Below are 17938 nucleotides of genomic sequence, written 5' to 3' on the forward strand. Positions count from 1 at the left end.
AGACTTACCTTGTTTCTTTTTTCTTTTCTTTTTCACTTTAATTGGCTTTACAATGAGTTCCTGATCAAAATCTTCTGAGCTGATTGTGCTGAACCGTTGTGAAGAAAGCTGACCTTCTCTCTGAGCTTCCGAAAGTTGGTCTGCACATACCATAAAGCTAGAGCCACTGTCCACAGAATTTACTGAGCTGCTCCTGCTTCTTGAGTCACTTACTACAGAGCAGCCCCTTTTTCGTGTTTCATTGCTCAGGTCTCCCACTCTATCAAAACTTTTCTCCGATAGCGTTGGAGTTTCCAGATCATCTTTTGCTAAAGAATGAGAGTCATTTTTATCACCAATAACTGAAGGGGAAGTAACCGTTTTTTTATCTGTTTCCAGTGAAGGGCTAGATGATGCAGATGCAACTACTGATAACGGGGTCAGCACTTTAGGACTTGTATCTGTTAAAGGATTCAGCAATTTTGAATTCACATCTGAAACCGACCAAAAGAAAAATAAAAGTATAAGTACTTGTGCGTCAAGTGAGTAGGGGCATAGTTCTTTTGAAGTATTGAAAGAAAAGAAGCTTTGTGCAATGGAAAAGCATTCTATTTAATTTTGCGACATTTCAAAAATATATATATATATATATATGCACACAATCTCACTTCATGTAAGTAAAACTATATTAAATCATTTTAGTAAAATCAATCCCCCAAAGCCTGTATCAAACTTCTATTAGCAAAATTCTGAATTTATGTTTATGTATGAAGAATGGTACAGGTCTTTGGCTTGGAAGACCCAGCTGTATCACACACTGAAGTGCCACCCTGTATCTTCAACTTCATCATTCAAACATTCAGCATCTTGAAAAAAATCAAGGAAAATTATCAGGTAAACCACTGGGTTTATTAGAAGAAAATATACTTCAAGAAGGATCCTTTCAAACTATACATGGAAGTTAAGATTAAAATAATAAACATCCCCTAGAAATTTGTGAGTAAAGAATTGTTTAAATGATTAAAGCTATCGCTAATATGAAACAATAGGAAAGTTCTCTAGCATTCAGTGAGACTTGATAGCATATTTACTAGCATTTTGCTAGTACAAAGCTAAGATGGAGTATTTTAAATGCATAGTAGTCCTTCTGTGAGTGTAACATGCTGGATAGTGGCATTTACAATCTTTATGATTGAGAAATCGGCCATCACTATCATTAGGGAAGTATTATTAATCCCTTTAAGAGTGTTCTAGTAACATAGATGCTGGACTCAGATGACAACAAATAAGAAGCTCTCACATGTATTTTTTTTTTTAACTTTAGTGAGTATTCTTCGGGCGTTTTGACAGTTCTTTCCTTTTCACTGCTGGGAAGGCTGAGATTTCCTCTGGAATGTGGGTGGTGACAGATGGCACAGAATCAATATATCTGGGTATCTCCAATCCAGACAATTGAGATTGATCAGCAGAGATAACCATGATCAGGAATCCAGATTGCTTCAGCAGCGTGGTTTTGAATAGTCTCAAATGCACAGATTAGAGATGCCTGGCTAGGATAATACTGATTCCCTCTCAAAAAAAAGGGAACCATAATTAATTTCTTAATGCCCCCATTCTCACTGCAGCCAAAACAGAAGCTCAGACGAAGAGATAGATCAGATGTCTAAATATAATCTGTAGAAAGAGGTAAGTAACTCTACAGAACCTGGTAGGTTTTTGGAATAACCTGAAGGTTTTTGCATGGGGTTTGGTTTGAGTTGTTTAGTTTTGGGGCTTTTCTAAATATTAAAAAAGTATGATAGGTACCATGTTCCATGAGGTACATACTAGAGTTTGCTAATCTATACAAACCTATTGAAGACAGTCCTTCAGGTCTACTTGAAATTCTTATTATGTCTCTATCTCCCTTTAAGAGAAAAATCTCATTGTTGGTACAGGACACAGACACAATATCACCATATCCTTCCAAGCCACCAATCAAAGCCTAAAAAGAGTCAACACAGAAAGAAATAATTGGCATCAGATTAACACACTGTTTGGACGAGATGGTGCTCTTAACAAAAGTGTTCACTGGAATTTAATCAACAGATACAGTTACAGAATAAAGATTTTATCTTATCAAAAAAGAAAGAAAACAGAAAAAAAAAGAAACAGGAACGTACCTTTTAATCATGATGTAGCTCATTTTTATACTAATTTTAATGCCACAGATCTATTCACTAGCAGCAACAATGTAACAACAACTTAACCAACTTAAAATTTGGTGGCAGAAAAGAGCCACAGTACAAATGCTAAATACCATTTAGACGAAAAGATGCTATAGCTTGTATTCACTTTCATGCATGCTTCTAAGAAGACAAAATAGCTAACAGCTCACTCTATACCAAATAAAATATAATACCTGGTTTTTTGCAGACACAAACAGTAGTAGAAGGGAAAGAATAAATAGTTCCAGGTACATTTTATAGGCCTATAATTAATGCAAACTTTTTGCATTAATTACTAGATTTTAGATTTATATATGCTTTGCCAAGTATCATAATTGATTATGATGTTAACAATTGGATTGAAAGCTCTAAATATATTTCATTTTTCTATATAATGTAGCGAGCTAATTTGTGAGTATATCATTGCAATGACAACTGGGAAAGAACAGAGACTTCTTTGTTAGGTTTAAATATGAATTTAAATCATAGAAGTGTAATGGATAACCCAAAAGAGTCTCACGGCACAGCATGAACAAAAACAAGTAAGAAACCAAATATGCACCCGCAAGATTTATCTACCTGGTTCACAGTGTCTAGTAAGTAGATGCTGTATTCATTCCAGGTCAGCACCCATCCTTCCCGGAAAAAGCACGACACAAGCCCAAGGTGTTTCTCCGGGGAGCTGTAACTTCCTCTGTCAGGTGGTTCCAAACGAGGATACAGTTCAAAAGTTTTTATCCCTCCAGCAAATACATCTTTCAATATGAATGTGGCCTGAACAGTTCCGTGAACATCAGACTTCCAGAGACGAAGCCCAGGTCTGGCAGCAAATAGTGTCAGGTCACTCTGTTTACATAGGCCAGGTATAAAACACGCTCCGTATTTGCCAGTGCTAAAATGCAAAAGAAGAATTTATTTTAAAAGCTATATACTCAACTTAGAAAAATTTTTATAACTAATGGCACAAATTTACAACTGCAAATTACCAAAAATAAAAGTCTTTGATTAGTCAGTCAAATGTCTGAAGCACAAATCTGGTTACAATAAGACAAGAATAGCGCTTCCAAATAACAATAGTTTTCCCTCACTTTTGGATGTCAGACACTACATCTATTAAGCAAATTAAATGACTCCTCCTAATAAGCTTCATAACATTAACAGTAGTCTTTGTCCATCTCAGAAAGATCCTACTATGCAGTCATCCTTCTCTCAGAATTAATAAAAAACAAGCAAAACACTACAAACTAATGTGAAGAAACCGAAAACCTCTACTTGCAAGAAATACAGAACAGACATCAACTGTTAAAATCTTGATCTCTCATTCATAAAAACACCATTTCTATCACCCAAGAAACCCCCTCGTACATAAGATGGTCCTTAGTATTCCTCTTACCACTCATATCCCTGAAAGATACATATTACACCTTTCAAGGGTCAATTTCCTCTACTTCCAGATATAGTCCATCACACTGTTCTAAGACTGGGTTCCCTCTTCCTTCATATCTGAGAGAGATTACACAATAGGAGATGCCAGAACGTCAAACAAGAAGTTCCTCGCCTTCAAGTCAACTTCAAGTCCTTGCTGTACATCTTCTCTTTTAATACACTGAAGCGTATAAGAAAAATTGGGACGCTGACTTGCTTTTTGCATCAGATATTATATCACCCATTAGACAGACCCAATTACAATGCTTGCTCACACCAAGTCAGAGTAAACCAAGAGGGTCTGCAGAGGAAGTTCAGCAGTGATTTCAGTTTAAACAATGAGAAAACATCTTAAATATTTTTGCATAATAGCACCCTGAAAATATGACCATGACATAAATGCAATCATGTACTTTCTAAGTAGGCAGAATTGTCATTTCATGTTTGAGCACACATAGCTACTGTAACTAACTTTTTATGAGCGAACTGCTGTGTTGTATTAATTTTGCTGCTTAGATCACTCTTTCTATAATCCACTCTGAAAAGCTAGAATTAATAGATGTGCCTGCATCAAGATTTTACGAGGGTTACTTTTTTCTGGGCTGTGTTCCAACTTGCTTGACAGATTTCTCTTCTGTATAAAAAAGCAGAGTCCGTTGTAAAGTAGAGACAAGTAGCACTTTCTGGTTGTAATCCAACTGGACAATCGAAGATGGCTCTTCCAATACAAGGCTGGAGTTGCAAATACCCTTTTAAAGATACATGCAATTAACAAGAGTCAACCTTTCTAAACATGTAAGGTAATAACTAACACTTCAAAGAAATTAATAAGCCTAAGAAAGAGAATAAAAAAAAGAACCAAACAAAAGCTTTTGAACTACTGTTGCATGAAGTTCACTTTAAGAACACGGAGTTCCTGTGTGCACACAAGAAAGGAGTTAGATTGTGTGTACCACAGTGGCATACTACAAAATTCAATCTCTCTTGGAATATTAGCTAACACATTTCACTCGAAAACAACAGAAACTCGAGGACACATTTTCTTCCTTCTTCTCCACTGCCAGGTCATACAATGCTGAGAGATTCATTACATTTGGAGACGAATCAAATTTGGGACAAATTTGTCCAAATCAAATGAGGGACAGGTAAATCACGATGGCTGTTGTTTAAACTTTTCTCCCATTTAGAAATTCAAGTTCATACTTATTTTGTTCATGTCCCACGTCTGTATTAATTAACAAGGCATTAGAAACATTCCATTACTTGGTAACATGCAAATCACCCAGTAGAACTCAAATATTACTTTCATTCTACATGCTAGACCGAGATGCTGAACAATTCCAAAAAAAGTACTTCCTCAGCGTAGTGAATCAGCAATGTCATATGATTCAAAAACACTCTTTCCAAGCAAAAGGGAAAGTACTGGCTGAAAGCTGAAGGAAGGTATGACAGTTATTTCAGACAGAAAGGCGATAAAACAAGAAGGATCATCACTTTTTTATTTTATACAGATTATTTTTTTAAAAAAGGTAAGGCCATTGTGAAGGTTGTCTTGCTGGATGCATGCGCACTTGGCCAAGTGTATGCAAACCAATGAAGCAGTTCAACTAAATACATGACACTAAGCAATTAACTAACCGCTAAATTTTTTAACACACAAGCATTCCTTCAGAAAATTGTAAATGGGAATTAAGGTCTCTCCAATAAATGATCACCTGGTCTAGGTCTAGGGCAGAGTAGACAATCTTCCCTTTGTCATCTCCAGAGAATAATTTCATTCCATTGGGACTCCAAGCTAAAGCTGTAATGCTACTTTTGTGGATACCAGCGACATCAAATCTCCGAAGCTGTGAAACAACACCAAAACATTACAAGGAGGGGAAGAGAAAAAGGAGACAAAAAGCCTATTCAGTGACTCTGACTGATAAATCGGAGATCAAGTACAAAAGTGCAGGTCATTCTAATTTTTACTTAGCATAAAAGATCTAAACAATCAAAAAACCCACCATCAAATAGCTCAGCCCGTTATTACAAATGAGGAACTTCTCACCAGCATTTGTGATTAAATTTATCTTTTGTAAAGAAAAGCATGCTTTAAGATTATCGCTTTTATAAGCTTAACATACAAAGCCTAAGACATAATCACAGATATTTCATCAGGCAAAATTCTCTGGTTTTCACTATTATAAAGTATCACAATAACACTGCTAGGATTCACCATACTAAACCTCACAGAAGTTTAGTCAAATGCAAAGATTTACCTGTTTGTTTCTTCCAGGTAATGAAGACACGAGCTGAAAAACCGCAACCCGACCTGAGGCTGTACCAACAGCAACCAGATCATCAAAACAACTCAACAGCTTTACAAAAGTAATAGATTCACACTTCCCCTGTTGAAACAAAGCATACATAAAACTCGCAAAGTTAATGAGAGACAAACAGCAGCTCAATTCTGAGCAACTCAGCTTCATTAAAAGAGACAAGAGTAAAAGTTAGTATTTACCTCAAAATTGTATTTTTTCATCTGGTTTAAATGCCTGCAGTAGAGATAAAGCATTCCAATGCTGCTCCCCACAGCAATGTAGTCTCCATTGGTATCAAGTGCTGTGAGGTATACCACAATGGAGCGAAAGCCTTTCTGGACCTTTGTAGGAATGGCATTGAGAAGATAATATAAGGGACAAAACTCCTTAAATATAACCGGTGAAGCCACAGATGCCATAGCAAGCATTGGCATCAGCAATTTTAAGGCTGAAATAAACACATCTACTCGATCACATAAGGAAATCTGAAAGACAAAAGCAAAAGACAGGTCATTAACTTCTTGGAAAGAGTAAATGGTTAACAGAAAGCCACCATTTAGCAAGAAGGGATGCAGAAATTCTCAGGCTTTGTTTTGTATGAAGAAAAAACAAGTTAAACTCTTCTAGTGAATATAAGTTCCTTTTAGAAGAACCTCTTTCTTAAGAATATGCTTATTTCTTAGGTTCAGCCCACATCTAAGGATACACAGTAACCACTAAATACCAGACAGCCACTTTTCCTTGCAGCTGTGAGGTCATCAAAGGTGAGTTCAAATGCAGTATTTCATGTCATTTGGCTGGTGAAAGAACTGTAAGGGCTCTGACACTGAACAATCCGTGTGGTCTATTTCTTCATGGATCTGCAAACTCTACCCTCAATTCTCCCAGTGCTGAAAGCATGGGATATTCATTGTGTTAGCACAATAAGATCCAAGTGTCAAACTAGTACTTACGCTCAACTCCTTAGTGCCCTGCTCCCCAAGAAAAACATGGTTGAGAAACAATTCAGTTAGAGGTACATCTGCTAGATAATCAAATATTAACAAAAAAGTAAGAGTAGCGCAGGACATAAGAGGCAATGCAAAAAATGAAAGAAATCCCTATTTGACAGACACAGGAAAATATCTATGTAGCAAGTGAATTCAAAAAGATAAGAGACAAATAGATAAAAGTACCATATGCCCGTGTTTCCCTTTACGGCTAAGCAAATGATTTCGTGTTGATGAGTGACACTGTACATACACTTAGGGGAGAACTCTGGAATAATGGAAAAAAATATTCTGTTTGCCTTGTTCAAGAAAAAAATGTAGTCAGAGGTCATCATAGTAATAATGTACTGAGATCTTCACAAAAAGCTGGTATGACCATGATGTATGTAGAAATATGTACATACATCATGTACATATTTTAAAATGTAATTAAACCCAGTAATTTTTCTATTTATGGGGTGACAGTCTTGACAAGAACATTTTGCAGCAGTAGCTATTCTCATGGATGACTTCACGTCATGGTTTGGGCACTTCAGAACAGGGAAGAGGAAAGAAACCTTCACTTCTTGACTTGTATTTTGCCATGAGCAAGTCTGATTAACAGAATGCTTTAATATCTGCCAAGAACACCTGCTGTTTTCCAAGACAAGGATTTTGGATTTCTATAAAGAAGAGTTTTCTACAGTTGTTTAAGCCCGTAACATTGAAAATTTTCATAAGCTTCAGCAGAGTTATAACTTCCTTAGAGCAATGCAAAACAGAAATATGGCAATTGAAGTTAGAAACATTTCAAAATGCTCAAAATTATTCTGTAAAGCATTCCTACTGCAATTTGTGTGATATTTCCTATTGAACCTAGTTTTTATTTCTCTAAGGATGGAAAATTATAGTTGTTTGGCAGCTTCACACGTTGCTTACGGTGTATATCAACTAAATTAGAAAAAAAATATAGCTGCTCTAGTTTAATATCTCCATTACTGCGAAAAGATCTGATGTCTCAATTTTCAAGCTATTTCAGTTATTGTGCAAGAGTGTTCAGCACACTGGCTTTGGGCCCTGCAACACTTGTTGTCAACATACAATTCCACTAAATCCAAAGGGATTACTTGCATGACACTACCCATTCAAGCCCATGTTAGACAAGACCAGGAATGAAGACTGGTTACTGGCCCCGTGTTTTATCTGTGTTACAAAAACTGCCAGTAAATAAGCTAGCAGCAGTTATTAGATGTTCTTAATTGTAATAAGTTTTACTGCTTGCTAGATCTTAAAAAATTAATTCCACCCTCCTCCAGTGTTTACTACCTGTCATGACACCTATTTCATAAAATATCACAAGCACTAGCCGATTGATGTGTCCAAACTATTTTTGAATGAAGAATTCCTTTCAGAGTTGTTCACTAAGTTAACAGATAACTTCAGGGCATTACCAGTCTTTTACAATATTTTCACATACCATTTATTTCTTATCCTATATTTTAGGTCTCCTGCTCTTTCCTTCAGCATTTACTATCTTCTATCTACAGTCAACTAAATAAAAAGAGAACCCATTGCTAAAGTCCCTTGTTTGCTGTTCTAAACATGCTGCTTTGCCAGTTTAGTAATTTTACTAGCTGCTGGTCTTTTTTTTTTTATTCTTTTCTTTTTTTCCTCATAAAATAAATCCATTCTTTGTCCCGAGTCACACACGTACAAATCTTCTTCTGTCTAATCTCAACTTCTACCACTCCCCAGCTACTGCCTCATGAATTTCACATATTTTGTTTTTGAAGTCCCCTTTTGTCATCCTACAATTCACATCTGTCATCATCCCAAGCTGCTCTCATAGTTGGAACCAGCTCACACTCCCCAGTTGCCAAAGGACCTTGCAAGTCCTCAAAATTCATCCTCTCTCTTATTTCCATCACTAATCCTTCCATCACAACTAAACTGTTAAAAACATAATAATTCATTACAAACTATGAATTTACAGAAATTTCTATTATCCAGAAAAGGACTAGTATTCTTCCCTCTACAACAAGCCTATCTGCAACCTGATGCATGTTTTGTAAGTTTACACTTAATTTACAAACAGAAAAAAAAAGGGAGCGCTTGATAGGGGTTTCCTCTCCCCCTCCAGAAAACACTGGGAGGAATTATTTCTTGTCATATACTAAGTTAAATTTAAAAAACCTCCTGTCAGGTTAGGGTTCTCTTCATAAAATTTATATGCAATCTCATTTCAATCTTCTCTGACAGCAAAGTTGTAAAAAAATGAAATTAAGTTTTGTTCTCTATAACCCATTCACACTGTACAATCAAAAGTGTATTAATAATCTATAATTTCTTGCCATCATACACAAATTAGTTTCATCTCAAGTGGTTTACGGACTAACAAAACACTTGCATTGCTTGTGTGAAAAAATACAACTGAAAGCTCAAAGCATCACTTTACTAAAAATACTGCTTATTAAGTAATTTTATCTACACAAATGTATGAAGGACTACAGAATTGCATTGTGGCCTATACATTAAAAAATTCTGCACAAACACCACAATTCTGTGCTTTTGAGCTGGAAGTCTCCAACATCCCTGTAATCACAACTGTGTATCACATGTAGTCTCTTTCTCTCTATTAACAGTTTTAGGATTTTATGTTATCTGTTTTTCCTACTTCGCTAATCAGAGGCAAACAGTGGATATAATCTATTTTCCCGGACAGATTTTGAACGTGAATGCACATGTTCACTGTGTCAGCCACACTTACTCTGAAGTACATAACAGCTGTATGGGGCAAATCAGCTTGTGCTAAGCAGCTATCCTGCAGCAGAGATAAAGTAGAGAAAAATACCTTATGTTGCACATCAAAAACAAGGACCAAAGGGAGTCTGTCCTCAACTCACAAGGTTCACAACAAGCTTTTAAATACTGCAGTCAAGGCCATGTTTTGAAAAGCAAGCTTTTTTTTTTTTTTTTTTTTTAATACATTTTCTCTGGTCTCAGAAACAGCAATGAGGCTCAACGCTGCCTAACAGAGGCAACTAAAGTGAGAGATAATCCCACGGTTAAACAGATCGGCAGTGGCTAAAGGTTCAGTGCCAGGGTATGCCACGGATTGACTGCAGGAGACTAAAGCTGTCACTGCATTTCTCTGAGCCCAAGTGTACTGTCTGTACTAGAGGGACAAACAGCTCTGTTAGGGTTAGGTTCTTTATTCTTTGGCATAAGAACTTTTAAGCCATTCAGAGTATGGACAAACTCATATATTTGACCACAGCTAAACACAACACTCTCTGATCTCAGCTGGATCCTGCCAATTAAAAGAAAAGCGGGTTTATTTTCCAGTATTTCTCACATTTTTAGCCTAAGGAGCAGGCTGCCTGACTGCCACATCCCCAGGGCTTTCTGCAGCCAGCAGCTGCCATGGAGAGGGGAGCAGACAAACGCAGACCCCGCTGAGACCAAGCTCTGCCTTCACCCGTCCCGCTGGGGGCTGGGGACCAGCCAGAGCACCGGGCACCCTGACCTGAGGAACACAGGTGTCACTCAAATGCTCCATTTTTGGTCAGACGAGTTTCCTTTGAAAATAATAATAACAATAATAATAAACAACAACCACAAAACCACAAACCTTGGTGACAGAGATGGAAAGGATAGGAAAAGGTGCACCTGGGGTCACTACCCACACAGATACACCAAGGCTTTACTCTGATGGCCTTGGGACACCCCGTTTCTGTAGGAAACCTTCCTTCCTTCCTTAAACGTATTTTCATATTCCGGCAGGTGTTTCAAACCATTCCTTCTTAATAACGCCGCGTTCCCGCGCCTGGGGGTTCGCGGCTCCTGGCAGGGCAAGAGGAACACAGCCGGGGGCTCCCGGTCGGACAGCCGGTAACGCCGCCCCGCTTTCCCGCCGGATTTACCTCATTTTATAACGGGATTACAGCCCAGACCCGGAGCCCCAGCCGGGCCGGGGAGGGCGGCGGCGAAGCCCCTCCAGCCGCTCTACGGGCGCCCAAGGGCCGCCTCTCCCCCCGCCGGACCCGCCGCCCTCCCCAAACGCCACAGCACTCTCCGAAGCGGAGCCGCCAGGAGAGGGGCGAGAGAGCCGGCCCGCTCCCCCTCACCTCAGCCGCAACAGGCGGCCAAGGCAGGCCCCGCTTACGGCGGCCGGGAAAGGGAGCGAGAGCCGGGGCAGACCCTCAGGCGGCTCCCTCGGAGAGGCGGCTCCACTCACCTCCTCAGGAGCGCGGGGCGGCCATAGCTGCCGGCGGGGAGAGGAGGTGGTGGTGGTGGTGGTGGAAGGAGAGAGCGCGGCGGCGTCGGCCAGGGCCCGAGGCTGCGGCGGCCCCGGCTGCCTGCGCCGCTCGGCGGGGCCGGGCCTGGGCGGGGCCGGACGTGAGCGCACTTCCGCGGGGCGCCGCCATGGCGGGTGAGTGAGGGCGACTGCGGGGGCTGCTCCCCTCCTTTCTCCTCAGCCCGCCGGGCAGCTGCCCCGGCCCCAGCTAAGCCCTGGGTGGGAGCGAAGGGCGGTGCGGGGTCAGGGCCGGGGAGCAGCCAGAAGCCTGGCGTTTCCGAAGTAAACGAACAAGGTGTCTGTGGTGCCCCGCCAGCCTGTTACTTTCACGCGTGGATGTGGGCGAGGAAGGTGCCCAGCGCCTTGCTCGTTCCCCCGGGAGAAGGCAGTGACACCCATGTGTGTGGGCTTTGGGTTTGTGACCGCTTTTTCAAGCGTCCCTGTGAATAAAAGTTAAAAACGGCAAGTGATGGAGCGGGGCCTGCAGCCCCCTTGGCTGCCCGGGGCAGGGCCGGAGGCCTGAAGGTGCCGCTGCCGGCGCTGGGCAGAACCGGCCGCCCTCCCTGAGGCGGTGCTGGTGGCAGGTTCCCATCGTTGTGTGGTCCCCCTCCAATGACACATCCCAAAACGCGGGCTTTAGGCTCAGTGGTAAAGCACCTGCCATCTCCAGTAGGACCCAGCTTTCTCTCGAACGCTGTGAGCTCACCTGTAGATGTGAATTCAGACGCTCATGGCGTGAGCACTGCGTGCATACAGTAATCGTTGCTGTGATGTCTTACCGTCATACGCCGAGTTAGCGCTTGATCTTCCTGCACGGACAGAAGACTGCTAGATTGGTCAGCACTGCAAAGCCACTGCTGCCCATGTTACAATATCGCATCTCAGAACACGCTTGTATTTTTTAATAACATTATTTTCTTGTAAATACTAACAAGGTTGATAGATGAGGAATTAGATTCATGACCGAAGACAGTTAACGTAAATTCCATTTTACTTGAATCAATATTCAGCAGTAAAGCAAGGAAATCATTCACACAAACAGCTGCTGGACAGCACTGATTTGGTTTTGTATGCTTTAAATAGCTTGAATTTCTTTATTTTCTCATATAGCAAAAAGTCCTGCTGATGGTACTCCAAGAAGACCTGTTTTATCTGTCAGTGCAAGAAAAATTAAAGATAATGCAGCAGACTGGCACAATTTAATGATGAAATGGGAGAGACTGAATGATAATGGATTTACTACGGCAAACAAAATAGTCAACATGAAGATCAGTGAGCAGTAAGTATGCTAATAACACATATAAGTAAGGACAGCGTAAAGATTGCCTTTATTGAGAAATTAATCTGTTTTCTTCACTGGAAAGTTATTTTTGGAGATGGGGAAAGAACATGTCAGAGTGGATAAGCTAGCTCTTAGATCAGACTCAGTAGTTGCACTTTTTGGTTACATAAACTATTTACATTCAAATAATAAATGTCTCATAAAGATTAAAATAATCTCACAAAGTAATGATATTTGCAAGAAAGAGAAGATGTTTATTATACATAGCCAAGCATAATATTTAAAACACTTACATAATGTATAAAGTTAGAATCTAATCCTATAAGATCTCAGCCCATGTGAGTTCACTTAGTCTCTTGCATATTTGCACTGAGGCCAATATTACCAGATTTCACTGAAGTCAAAAGTTCGGCAGATTTTAAGAAAGAATCAGTGATTTAGACAAAAAAGTTATAACAGTGATGATTTAAAGAAAAAAAAAAGAGATAACTTTGGTAGGTGGATAAGTATTCTCTTCATGCTGTAATGAAGAACCTGTAACTAACAGGGTTTTGAGAGGAGACTTCTCCAGAGTCTTGACAGCTGAACAGGGATTGTCTGACAGGGTTCTGACAGGTACAAGCTCAGGAATATTTTGCTGTAATGGTGTCAGATGTTGCTTTCACTCTCTAGTAACTCCCTCTCCCCTGTCTAAGTTTACAGCTTCTGTGGGAAAGTCAGCAAGACAGGATAGGTGACTGCACATGAGCTGCTGTGGGTTCACAGTTAAATGTCTTGGCTTAAATTGTGCATGAAGGTGAGTTTGTGATGAGGCACCAGAACATCAGCTGGAGCCTGGGCAAGCCTTGTACATTATGAGAGAATAACCTCCAACACAGGGGCAAGGCAAATGGGAAGAGGTGTTATCTTAACACCTGCAACTGTTTGTTCAAGCACATGCTCTAAGGCAGAGTAATTCTATGTTCCTTTGAAGATTATGGTACCAGCCCCAACTGCTCACATAGCTAGCTATGTCTCCTACTATTTTTATGTAGGAATTCTTATGAACAGCCCGTGAGAGAGATATTTTGTAGGATCAGACCCCATGGATTTTAAATCCGCAGAGCTCAAGTAAACCTATATGTAGTTGTTTCCTTTGCTTTATGTTTCTTTTTTTAGATTTCAAGACAACAAACTGGAGATAGCATGTGATAACAGTGCCACAGAATCTGAAAAGCCGACTCCAAAATACAATGAAGAACTGGACAATTGCTGTGCAGAATTACTTGAGACCTTAAAGTGTATGGTAATGTCCATTTTTTGGTCTTTGTCAATACGCATCAATTCCAAGTGTGTTCAAGTATGACATAAGGAAAAGTCCTCAAATATTTGTTGTAAACAGAAAATTGGAATTTTTATTCATGGTTCTTTGGCTTCAAACTTAAATGATTATAAATCCAGTATGCACCATTTATTTGCTTAAATGGTGAATTTGAAAGTTGGTTTTACATCTGCCTTCTGCTTATAATTCTACTCCTCTCTTTATAATGTGATCTGAAAACAAATCATACAAAAGTGCATTCTAAAACTGCACCTGTTTTCTGTTGTCTCATCCTGAATATTCCCTCCATTTAGAACAAAACAAACAACAAAGCATAAAACGGTGCTTTACCTGCCATCATATCTTTGCACCTATCTTTGATCAGACATAATGCAGTTATATTTTTAGTCTGCCTACCGGCATTTTCTGTGCAGAACTCCTTCTCTAGAGAGTAGAGTAAGATAATTATTATGTAAGCCACCTTTTTTTCTGGGTACATTGCTAGAAATTAATGTCACCTGTCAGTTTGATAGGAAACAAAAAGAGTAATTTTTTTGGCCTGATACTGTAATTTAAAATTCTTATTAAAAATAACTTTTACAGCCTTCTGCCATAGTGGAGGTCCATTAAAAAGATGATAGATCTGGTTTTTTATATAGACAGGATACCAGTGCAGTATTTAGAATAAGCAGGAAAGCAATTAGATTTTCCTCAAATTTTGTCCTGTGGGAAAAAGTAACAGTAATTTGTTTTTTTTTTTCTTTTTCATTGTGGTAGTTTCGTATTCAGATTACCAAGTGTGTTGATGCAATTTTGTATTACTCTTGAGTCTAAGCAGCCAGTCCTAGATTGGATACTAAGCATAGCTACTACAGATATATTTTATTTTTCATTCCTTACGAGTTTGTTCCAGCTTATGAGTTTATAGAAATATCTGTATTTTAGGTTCTTGACTTAAAGATACTGCCTGCAAGCTCTATCTTGTTGCAAATATTAGTCCCCGTCGGTAATGCACAAAGTTAGGTGAACATGAAGGAAGTGGATGGAGTGATCTGTTTTTTTGAAGCAAACCGTTAAATCAGCCTAGATATATTGTCAGTCGTAGCTTGAGCTGCTTTTCTCACCTGCCACAGATGTATTGAAATCAAATTTAAGTCATCTTGACATGATAATGTAAGAAAGCATGTTTTTATAGCGCTTGTGCCACAGTTGTTCACAGACAGGCTGATGTTTTTCCCCAGTGCTAAATCACTATAGGAAAAACCCAGAGAGGTGAAAAAATGAGAACGCGCTTTAATATATTTCTACATGGGGGAAACAAAACAATTACGCAAAATCAGAGTCAGTAAGTCATGTCTGCAGTGTTCAAAATTTTAGGGTATTTCATATTAAATCTGTATATAAATTCCAGCTTTGATTCTTGTCTGAAGTTAAAAAAAAGAGTGAGTTAGAAATGTTAAGCCTAAATAGTCTTCAGAAACAGTGTGTTTTAAAAAAATGTTTAAGATTCTACTAACCTAGTGATCCTGAGATGTTCATTAATATTACATGTTTATCATTTTCAGACAAAAATACAATTGAAAATGGAAAAGCTTACTTCGACTGCTAAAGCAATCTGTGACTTGGAAGCATTCCACCATGGAGCTGGGAATTGCACAGCACCCTTCTTTCATACGTGGCCCACACCATACTTCTGTAAGTAAAATATTGATTATCTTAGCTAATTGCATTGTGTCATTGATGTCATCTAATTTAGGACTGGAAAATAAACCCTTTTATCTGGATGTCTTGCCTTACAGAGAGAGAGAGAGTGTATCTGTCTCCTTTATAATTGACTAATCAATAAACACATGAATGCACCGCTGGGCTTAGGGTTACTGCTGATGACTGTGTGTATGAATTGCCAAGTCTTGTCTGACAGGCAGCAGTTACAGCATAAAACTATGCTTGTCACCAGCTTACAGTGACCAAGCTGCAACAGCCACCTCCTTTGTAGAGAGAGACATATTTGCAACTTGGTAGCGCTAAGCTGAAGGCTTAACTGACTTGACTTGTTACTCGACACTGAAATTAAATCCTCGAATGCAAAGAACAAACTATACCTCAGTTAATTCTCAGGCAGCCGAAGAAAAATTCCTCTGATCTCGATGTCAGTCAAGACAAGTAGAGAAATGTTCAATTACTGTCTACTGTTAATATCAATCCTTTCAGCATTCACTTGATGGCAAAAGGTACTGCCTCCCAACTCGTATTACCGCAGTTTTAAAACTGTTTGAATTCAAGAGAAGTCTGATTGCATGCAAACCAGCTGCTGCCTTTGTGAAGTGAGTGTCATACCTTTGTGAAGCCCTGCTTCCATTTCCCCACAGTGGGAATTTTATGTATTAGTTTCTGCCAGCTTAAAAGGGTAGGAATGACAAAGACAACTGCTGTCAAAACGCTCTCTGTGACTGAATCATTTACTGATGCTCTCTGCTCCATGAAAGGCTAAATCCTCCTGAAGGGAGTGATAGTTCAGGCTGAGTTGGAAACACAAGATTAGTCTCTCTTTAAAAATAATTTCTGTGGTTATTTTTTAGAAAGATTATTGCAAAAATATATTTTAACCCCCTACCAGTATTACTAACAGAACTAGTAACAATATTAATTTTTACATTACACACTTACGGTTTGGTCTGTTATTTAGTTTTACTGTTACTTTCCGCTTTTGGTATCACTTATTGGTGATCGTGCGTTGCTAAAGTGCCTGACAGCATGTGAGGACATCCTTTAGATTAGAGTCACTGTTGATTTTAGCTAAACTGTGAAGCTTGTATTTCAAGATAGCATTACCAAATTTTAAAATCAAATTTCAGTTATTTGAAAGAATAGCTATAATTGCTAATTTTATGGTGGGTCTTGAGAATCAAAACCACTGCTTATTCTAGAATTAAAAGGGGATTCATGTCAAAATCACAAATGTATAAAATGCATCCAAAAGCCGAGGAAAGTGTTTAGTGTTTCATTTTCTAGTGTAAAAAAGTGCTATAAAACCCCAGATGTCTAAGTATGGAGAACAGCTTGTGTAAGGTAAGGGTTTTTTAACAATCAACATATTCCAAGTGTAATTTAACTTGTAGAGAATTGCTGAAATGTGTTGTGGTCAATGTGCTTGGTTTTTCAATTCATTTCAGACGAGGTTTCTCTGAAGCTCTCTGAAATGTACAAGAAGGAACTACAACTCAAGCAAACAATTGTCCAAGAAATTGCTCATTCTGCTGACCAGGATCTGATGATGGTCTGTTTATCATCATGGTTATACCAGCCCTACATCGAAAACAGCAGCAAACTACTCCTTGAAGCCATGCTGCTGGAAACAGGACACAGACAGTGCTAGAATTTCAAACATTACCTGGCTTCCTTCTAATGATGTTTATGTGGAACTGAAACAGCAAATTGCAAGGCTTACTAAGTTGAGTTTTTGTAAAACATTAAAAATATTTTTCTCTATTTGTATTTATTATTTTGTCTCAGCTGATACTCCTTTTTCTGCATGGGACAAGCTGGTTTTGGTTGTTTTATCCACTTTAAGTGCAATAGAAAGGCTACTGGTAGAAGGCTCAGTCCCCTGTAATCAGAAAGAGGCAAGTGCTACTTGGTGGTCTGGGGGGGATTCAATGCACCTACAGCAAAGAATTCCACTACTTTCCAAGTCTTGACAGTCTAAAATACCTACATTGTCCCTTTCACCATAGAAATTCAGCACTTCTTGATCTTTCGTGTTCTGGGGTTTTTCCGGACTTAACAGGGCTAGTGCTTTTGTACTTGCTTTATAAATGAGGAAAAGGAAAGGAAGGCACAAAAGGCAGGATCCAAAAGAATCCACATAGTTTGGTATGTGGTTCTGAAATGCCATCGCAGACACTAGTGTAAATTCTGGTCGGGTTTTGATTATAGGGTGGTTGGGTACATCACCCTGGAAGAGTGGTCCAAGCCTGACCGATCAAACTGGGAAGGTTTAGCACAACTCACCCTTCCACACTCATTAGATTAAAAGGTCTTGTCTCTTTGAATTCATTGTAACTTTTTTTCTTTTAGAGATATTTCATGAAAGCATCCGTTGAATTAAAACCAGACCTGCTTCAGTCATATCCTTATCCCATATTGTTTGCTTCCTGTCATACGGCTTAGGGAGTTT

At 39.2% G+C, this 17938-nt stretch overlaps 2 protein-coding genes across 2 annotated transcripts in view; one reads left to right on the forward strand and one right to left on the reverse strand.

Moving 5' to 3' along the window:
* The window catches only part of TECPR2 (tectonin beta-propeller repeat containing 2), a 43378-nt gene extending 32125 nt beyond the window's left edge, over window positions 1-11253 (reverse strand). Inside the window, exons 1-8 of the mRNA XM_074148996.1 lie at window positions 11120-11253; window positions 6115-6399; window positions 5873-6001; window positions 5327-5458; window positions 4203-4360; window positions 2766-3078; window positions 1831-1963; window positions 9-473 (exon numbers count right to left, since the gene is read on the reverse strand). Of these exons, the coding sequence (XP_074005097.1) occupies window positions 9-473; window positions 1831-1963; window positions 2766-3078; window positions 4203-4360; window positions 5327-5458; window positions 5873-6001; window positions 6115-6348 (1564 nt within the window). The 5' untranslated portion in view covers window positions 6349-6399; window positions 11120-11253. The remainder of the gene's footprint in view (window positions 1-8; window positions 474-1830; window positions 1964-2765; window positions 3079-4202; window positions 4361-5326; window positions 5459-5872; window positions 6002-6114; window positions 6400-11119) is intronic.
* Window positions 11254-11292: 39 nt separating this feature from the next.
* Window positions 11293-17255, forward strand: CINP (cyclin dependent kinase 2 interacting protein). The gene is made up of 5 exons (XM_074149735.1): window positions 11293-11314; window positions 12290-12458; window positions 13620-13746; window positions 15327-15456; window positions 16935-17255. Exons 1-5 carry the CDS (start codon window positions 11308-11310, stop codon window positions 17135-17137), a joined length of 636 nt encoding a protein of 211 aa, XP_074005836.1. The 5' UTR covers window positions 11293-11307; the 3' UTR covers window positions 17138-17255.
* The last annotated feature ends 683 nt before the right edge of the window (window positions 17256-17938 follow it).

The sequence above is a fragment of the Numenius arquata genome, chromosome 6 (assembly GCF_964106895.1).
Source record: "Numenius arquata chromosome 6, bNumArq3.hap1.1, whole genome shotgun sequence".
Classification (NCBI taxonomy): domain Eukaryota; kingdom Metazoa; phylum Chordata; class Aves; order Charadriiformes; family Scolopacidae; genus Numenius; species Numenius arquata.

Coding starts and splice junctions, on each gene's coding strand:
- CINP (XM_074149735.1), top strand. Junction 12,459..13,619: donor AACATGAAGATCAGTGAGCA/GTAAGTATGCTA, acceptor TTCTTTTTTTAG/ATTTCAAGACAACAAACTGG. Junction 15,457..16,934: donor GTGGCCCACACCATACTTCT/GTAAGTAAAATA, acceptor AATTCATTTCAG/ACGAGGTTTCTCTGAAGCTC.